Source organism: Ovis aries, chromosome 7, assembly GCF_016772045.2.
Source record: "Ovis aries strain OAR_USU_Benz2616 breed Rambouillet chromosome 7, ARS-UI_Ramb_v3.0, whole genome shotgun sequence".
In the NCBI taxonomy this organism is placed as follows: Eukaryota; Metazoa; Chordata; class Mammalia; order Artiodactyla; family Bovidae; genus Ovis; species Ovis aries.
In genome coordinates this window covers 28,469,895-28,477,720 of record NC_056060.1, presented here as the reverse complement: position 1 = coordinate 28,477,720, position 7,826 = coordinate 28,469,895, and the positions used below count along the sequence as shown (strand labels likewise).

At 47.0% G+C, this 7,826-nt stretch overlaps 1 protein-coding gene across 1 annotated transcript; it reads left to right on the top strand.

The window, feature by feature from the left end:
- The first annotated feature begins 252 nt into the window (after positions 1-252).
- Positions 253-5,452, top strand: ACTC1 (actin alpha cardiac muscle 1). The gene is made up of 7 exons (XM_004010972.6): positions 253-300; positions 850-1,000; positions 2,089-2,413; positions 3,149-3,310; positions 3,439-3,630; positions 4,413-4,594; positions 5,122-5,452. Exons 2-7 carry the CDS (start codon positions 872-874, stop codon positions 5,263-5,265), a joined length of 1,134 nt encoding a protein of 377 aa, XP_004011021.4. The 5' UTR covers positions 253-300; positions 850-871; the 3' UTR covers positions 5,266-5,452.
- The last annotated feature ends 2,374 nt before the right edge of the window (positions 5,453-7,826 follow it).

Genomic DNA, 7,826 nt, shown 5'->3' with positions numbered 1-7,826 from the left:
CTGCCCCTCCCCAGCCCCCTATTTGGCCATCCCCCTGGTTGCCCCCTCCCCTTCCTTACATGGTCTGGGGGCCCCCTGGCTGATACTCTCCCCTGCCCTTGGCTCCATGAATGGCCTCGGCGCTCCTCAGTGGTGCGAAGGCGACCAAATAAGGCAAGGTGGCCGACCGGGCCCCCCACCCCTGCCCCCGGTCGCTCCAACTGACCCCGTCCATCAGCGCACTATAAAGCCGCGCGCCGCGCGCTGGGCACCAGCGCCTGCCGCCGTCTGAGCAACCGAGCAGATCCCGCCCCGCGGACCGTGAGTCAGCGCCGCCCGCCGCCGCGCCTCCCTCCGCCCCGCGCCCGGAGCCGGTGCCCCGCGCTCCCGCGGCTCCATCACTTTTCTTCTTTTAAGACCAAACTTTCCGTTTGGTTCCGACTTCTGTTGTCCTGGGTCTCGGTCTTCACAGGAGAGGGGCTCGCAGAGGGGGTCCCTGTTGTCTTGTGCTTTCCTCTCCCCCTGGGGCTGGAGCATGGATGGGAGTGTGGATGAAGCCGTAGTGGGTTCCCAGTTTGTGGAAAGGCGAAAGTGTGAAGGGCTGGGGAGGACCTTCTAAGGGATGACTGTCCCTCTTGCCCTGGGGCAGAGGGTGAGCCTGCTGGCCGGGGAGCCCGTGCGGGTCCTCTCCCCATGCTCCGCAGCTGCTTCTCACTCTTTCTGCCCCAGGGGAAGGGAGATGGCAGGCGTCCCCCGCCCCCGACTCCCGCCCGCGGAACCCCCTCTGCTCTGTCCCCTCCTCCGGGGGAGCGGACCAGGCCAGCTCCGCAGGCATTGAACTTGGGCCGCCTTGCTCTGCTCCACCTGCAGACCCCGCTGAAGCTGTGCCAAGATGTGCGACGATGAGGAGACCACCGCCCTGGTGTGCGACAACGGTTCCGGGCTGGTGAAGGCCGGCTTCGCGGGCGACGACGCGCCCCGCGCCGTCTTCCCTTCCATCGTGGGCCGCCCGCGCCACCAGGTAACCTGCACCCCGCTTCGTAGTCCCCAGCCCCATTGCACACCCCTCTCCTGCCACCTCTTTAGCCCAGCGACTCTCCTGTTTCGTGAACTCTTTACGTTAGACAGGAAAAGATGACTTAGCTTCAAATCCGAGCTGACAAGTAACAACTTACACCCGCCAACATACCAGGAAATGTGCATTCCACACCCCACCCCAGTCCGCTTCAAGGACACAGCTCACCAAGGGTCCAACTCCCTGGTGTGAAAAGGCAGCAGCTTCTCTCAGTCTTCTCTTCCTCTTATACATTTCACCTTACTCCTTGGCCTTTTTTTTTTCCAGTCCTGTTCAAAACTCATAATAATACAACATCTCCCAACCAACCACATTGCTCCCTCTTGTTCACAGCCAGTGTACAGGGCTCCCCAAAGATGTAATCTATCTGCTTCCTGGCCATTGCATTTTTAGAACCCAGGCGTGACAGAGGCAGTAAGTGCATAGTGATGGTGACATACCACCTTGTTTATTAAAAGAGATACCATGCTCTCTGGCTGTGCCACAATGCCTGGCCAGACAGACTGCCAGGGAGGAGAGCAGGGTTCCTCAGTGTGGGTGACCATGGGTATTCCAGGACACTCTGGGTAGCCTGGATTTCACAGACACGATGATAATGGCATATCTGTCCTTTTTAGGTTCACTTGATGAATGCCAAAATCTTTTCTGAGGAGACATACAATGTGTCATTAATGCAGTCATTCCACAGTATAGTCATTTATATTCCAGTTGACATAGGTGTTAAGCTTAATAATTTAATGAAGACATTATGGCAATTTAAAAATGAGATGAAGCTCTGCTTCTTCAGTGAAATAGCTTCATTCCTCCTCACCCCCAGTTATAGTCTAAACAATAGAATTATGCCTTCTGAGGGTGGGGTAGAGAAAAGGTACAGGACTGATTTTTAAATGATATTTCTGAATTGGGGTAAACTATTGTTTATTATTTCTGGTATTCATAAGATGCCCCTTGATTTGGGCAGTTAGACTAATTAGGCATTGAATACATTCCTGACATGGAGGAAGCTTGATTTTCGAATCTCTTTCTTCTTGTAGGGAGTCATGGTGGGTATGGGTCAGAAGGATTCCTATGTAGGTGATGAAGCCCAGAGCAAGCGAGGTATCCTGACTCTCAAGTACCCCATTGAACACGGCATCATCACCAACTGGGATGACATGGAGAAGATCTGGCACCATACTTTCTACAATGAGCTCCGTGTAGCCCCAGAGGAGCACCCCACTCTGCTCACTGAGGCTCCACTGAACCCCAAGGCCAACCGTGAGAAGATGACTCAGATCATGTTTGAGACCTTCAATGTCCCCGCCATGTATGTGGCCATCCAGGCGGTGCTGTCCCTGTATGCTTCTGGCCGTACCACAGGTGTGTTTGGATTGTAAGGTGTGTGATTATGAGATAGTCTCTGGTTAATTACACTCTTAATTACACTCCCAAATCACTGACCTTGCTGTGAATCAGTTTCCCCAATGAAAAAAGAGTGATCTCTTTCCTCACACTCTCTGGGAAGGTGTCTGTGCCAAGAGAGAGAGGTAATAGTAGTACCCTGAGCATGCTTATTTCTAAGAGTGGAAAGAATATGGAGTTAGAGCCTTTCCTTGCCTAAAATATGTGATGTCAGATATTGAGGCTCTGCACAAACTAGTAACCTGGAATGCAGCAATCGTTGGTGTGTGTTCACGTTATCGCAGCCCCTGGGCAAACATCTCCAGTAGAGACGAACGCAGAGAGAACCTACATTCCCTACAAGGTCTGAGTCAAAAAAGAGAGAAACGTGTAAGTTAGATGTGAGGAAAAACAAAAACAAAAAAACACACCTGGAGGCTTGCATGATGTGCTAATGACTGGTAAGAGGGACGGTCATTTGAAACTCCTGGGGAAATTCTTCTACCACAATATTTAAAAGGATGAGCTGCTGCTGGCTTTAGGCTTAGCATTCATTATGCTCATTTTTATTCTTCACGTCTAAGGGATCTAATTTTATCTGGATCTTTGCCCAGTGCTAGTATCTCTTGGCCAAGACTGGAAGTAGGCTTTGACATGACAAAAGCAGTGGTGTCCTCAGAGATTTACCTTGTTTTTGCCTACTGCCTCTGATAGGCATCGTTCTGGACTCTGGGGATGGTGTGACCCACAACGTCCCCATCTATGAGGGCTATGCCTTGCCCCACGCCATCATGCGTCTGGATCTAGCTGGTCGGGATCTCACGGATTACCTCATGAAGATCCTCACTGAGCGCGGCTACTCCTTTGTCACCACCGGTGAGTCTGTGTGTGTTTCATCTGCCACAGTAGGTGTCTGGTTTTCTCCTCCACCAGTGAACCCACCTACCTCTCCAAAGCTGATGTCATTCTTCAGAGCTTACTGGTGACCCTCTTTTTTTCTGCAGCTGAGCGAGAGATTGTTCGTGACATTAAAGAGAAGCTGTGCTATGTTGCTCTGGATTTTGAGAATGAGATGGCTACAGCTGCTTCTTCCTCCTCTCTGGAGAAGAGCTATGAACTGCCTGATGGCCAAGTCATCACTATTGGCAATGAGCGCTTCCGCTGCCCTGAGACGCTCTTCCAGCCCTCCTTCATTGGTGAGTTGTCTGGTCTGGTGCAGAAACACAGCTTGGGGCTTCCAGAGAAAAATCTATTATAATCAACAATGATTAAGGGGCCCTTGTGTTGAAAGTAGTCATAGCTGGGAGACCCACACAGTTCAGCCTCAGGTCCCAATGGCTTTTGCTGGGATGGCCATTCCTCCTCTGCAGCAATGATATGATAAAGGATGACACACCGGCTTCATCTTGAAACGAGGAATGAGATAGAGTAGTAACTGAATAATCCATATCTGCAAGGAAGAGACGATGACTCAAGAGTGCTGACTTATTCTGGTATATTCCATCACCAAGTAGCTAGACCGTACTTCCAAGTCATTCATTATGAAGTGTGACAACAATCCTACTGATGGTAATAACTGGACACTCACGTGTCACTGAACATCTTTCCTAAGCAGGGATTTCCAAGAGGAAGCTTGTCAGTATCTTATTTTAGCCCATAAATAAGAATGACATTCATTTCACATGAATGTGTGTCTCGTGCTTTTCTATTACGTCTTCATGGCTCTGATGGGTACAGCGAGTGTTCCCTCCAAACAGGTGCTAAAAGCAGTTGTTTGTGTCTTGGCAGTCTGTTGTAGATTACTCTCAGCACTTTTAAGACACCTGTTCCTCAAAACTCTGCAGTGTATCTCATAGAGGAACATATGTTTCAGAGACGAATGGTGACAGTTTACCAACACAGAGGAGTCTTGTTCTCTTTCCTCCACCCTGGCTCCATGGCCTGAATGCACTGTGACTTTTTAAAAACTTGTTCATAGGTATGGAATCAGCTGGCATCCATGAAACGACTTACAACAGCATCATGAAATGTGACATTGATATTCGCAAGGACCTGTATGCCAACAATGTCTTATCCGGAGGCACCACCATGTACCCTGGTATTGCTGATCGCATGCAAAAGGAAATCACTGCCCTGGCTCCCAGCACCATGAAAATCAAGGTAAAGAACTTCTGTGGTGGGGTGGGGGCAACCAAGCAGAATTCCTAACTCCTTTCCCCTCACACAAATAGCTTCCTGTCTCACAGAAACCTTTTGCTTTTATAGCACCTTTTCTGACTTTACTGGCACTTTCCCCAAGATAGGAGATTTTAAAACACTTTAGAGCAGTGGATAAAAATAAATCTTTGAGAAAAAAAAAAATCTGAATCTTTGAACATATTTTAAAAGACCCCAACTTTCAGGCTAGGCTTCACCATGCCTATAGCTTATTGCCGCATATTCTCTGGTTCAGAGAAGTGGGAAACTTCTACTTCACAGAGTCTTTGATCATGAAATGATGAAATAGAGAAAAATGCTTTCATTGTGAGTCAACCATATTCATTTGTAGGATTACTGGGCTTATTCATTTGTATCACATTACAGTGACTTGATCACCGGTGTATTTTCCGTGAATCTCCCCACCATGTTGCTTACTCTGTTGCTTGGAACCTCAGAGTTCACTGGCAGTTTTTGCTTTCCTTTTGCAGATTATTGCTCCTCCTGAGCGTAAGTACTCTGTCTGGATTGGGGGTTCCATCCTGGCCTCCCTGTCCACCTTCCAGCAGATGTGGATCAGCAAGCAAGAGTATGATGAGGCAGGCCCCTCCATCGTCCACCGCAAGTGCTTCTGAGGTGCCTTCTCTCTTAGTCTACATTACATTCAGGATGATGGTATGATGCTTTTTGGAGTCTTCTGAACCACCCTCCCTCATCTCTCATCAATCATTGTACAGTTTGTTTACACACGTGCAATTTATTTGTGCTTCTAATATTTATTGCTTTATAAATAAACCAGATCAGGACTTGCAACCTACAAAAGCAAGCATTTCTTATTTCTGTTTGGGGTTTGGGGAAGGAGTGGGATGGGGCCAAGGTTTGCTTACTCAGTCTGTGAGCTTGTATACTGATGGCCTTGATACCATGAGCTTTGTAATATCACAGCACCACATCCGTTCATCAGCGTGACTTTGAGCTGGGAGCTACAATATTAAATTTTGATTTTACCCTTTGGGACAGAATCATGAAGATAATTTATATCTGAAAAGCAGATTAGGTTTTTAGTTCAGTTCAGTTGCTCCATTATGTCTGACTCTGTGATCCCATGAACTGCAGCATGCCGGGGTTCCCTGTCTATCACCAACTCCCAGAGGTTGCTCAAACTCATGTCCATTGAGTTGGTGATGCCATCCAACCATCTCATCCTCTGTCATTTCATTAGTGTGATTAGGTTTAGGTCCACATTAGTGAGAAATGGATTGGAGAATACAGCTTGTGAAGATTAGTTTCTATGATAACACTGAAAATTGTGGTTTTAGCACATGTTCCAGCTATTTTTGTGACTTTGCCGAAGCCACAAAGATATTGGTAATGAGAAAGTCAAAGGTTATTTAAACTAGATTAGTATAAATTCTCAATTCACAGTCTCTTCAGTTGTCTTCCTGAGGGCCATGCATGTTAACAGTGAAACAGGGAGGCCAGCTGACAGAAAAGCCCAGCCATACCCCATTCCAAATACTCCCCAAGCAAATCAAGACCACTGTGAATGTTCAAAACAAATGTGAGGACGGGGAATTCTCTGGAGGCCCAGCAGTTAGGACTCCAAGATTTTACTGCTGTGGGTGCAGATTCAGTCCCTGGAACTAAGATCACACAAGCCACATGGTGTGACCGAAAACAAACAGCAAAAGAAATATGAGGAAACAGGCACCAGATACCTCCACCTAGTCAGTGACTAACCTGTGGGACAGACAGCTTCAGGCTCTTCAGTTCTTTGAAATCTTGGGATCTTGGGTTGAGTAGAATGAAGGCTCTAAAGCCTGAGGGGTTAAGGGGGGCAGAAAGACACAACATTCACTTCACTCTGTGCTGTAATCCTTGCAAAGGATGTTGGGGATAGCACCTCTATCATACTCTGTCTTTGAGGGGTTCACATACACACTACTCAGAAGCTTCCAGTGTATGTGGTTTGGGAGGCTTCAAGGAAATGGACATATGAGTATGGGTCTTGAAGGGTGGTTAAGAATTAAAGAGGTGGGATGAGGAGGGAGAAAATCTCAGCAGGAGACAGGGCAGACGCCATCACACAAAGCACGAGGCAGGCTGGTTGGGAACTGATGAATTTTAGGCCATCAATTTGGAAAGGTAGATTTCAACCTGATTGTAGAGCTTTAAAAATTTTCACTTTCAATTTAATTGTTGATGAACTGTTAGACCATTTGTATGTGTGCGTGCATTTCCACTCAGTCAGTGTCTGACTCTTTGCAACCCATGGACTGTAGCCCACCAGACTCCTCTGTCCATGGAATTTTCCAGGCAAGAATACTGGAGTGGGTTGCCATGCCCTTCTCCAAGGGATCTTCCCAACCCAGGAATCAAACCCAAGTCTCTTAGGTCTTCTGCATTGGCAGGTGGATTCTTTATCACTAGTCCTACTTGGGAAGCCATGTAAGACCAATTGAATGAAATTAATTAAACTTTTATCTATTGATGAGAGAATTAAAACACAGATTAAGCAATGGGTACAATGCTATATGGGCTTCCAGCTGGTGCTAGTGGTAAAGAACCACCTGCCTATGCAGGAGACATAAGAGACACAGGTTCGATCCCTGGGTTGGAAAGATCCCCTAGAGTGGGAGATGGCAGCTTACTCCAGTATTCTTGCCTGGAGAATCCCTGTGGACAGAGAAGCCTGGAGACCTACAGTCCATGGATTGCAAAGAGTCAGACAAAACTGAGTGCCTATGCCCACACATACACATACACACAATGTTATATAGCTTTTTTGTGGAATACCCAAGTCAGGAACCCAGATTTTTTGACATCTAATCTAATGATTCTTCTACAACAATCTTTTCTAACTTAGTCATAGTTTATCAAAAGTAACCGCATTCTATCACACACCCTTTTGAGAGTCTGGGTTCAAAATTCAGAGTATTTATAGCTCATCAGACAATCTTCATAAGTTCCCAATGTCATTATCATTCAAGGTAGTAATTATGTCTTTATGTTCATTCATTCATAAAAACATCTCCTGATCCTTGATCCTGGGCCAGGCACAGTAGTAGGTGTGGGGACACAAAGATGGAGTAGAGCACATGGGCTGTGCTTAGAGCTCCAAATTTAGCACAGCTAAAAGGAAGTCTTTCTTTGCATTAAGGGTTAAAGAATAAATAAATTAGTGACATTTACATAA

Bases quoted from the DNA above. Each gene is read 5' to 3' on its own strand.
- ACTC1 (XM_004010972.6), top strand. From the start codon at position 872: ATGTGCGACGATGAGGAGACCACCGCCCTGGTGTGCGACAACGGTTCC. The intron at 2,414-3,148 runs GTGTGTTTGGAT...TGCCTCTGATAG, and splicing joins TGCTTCTGGCCGTACCACAG to GCATCGTTCTGGACTCTGGG. The intron at 4,595-5,121 runs GTAAAGAACTTC...TTCCTTTTGCAG, and splicing joins CCAGCACCATGAAAATCAAG to ATTATTGCTCCTCCTGAGCG.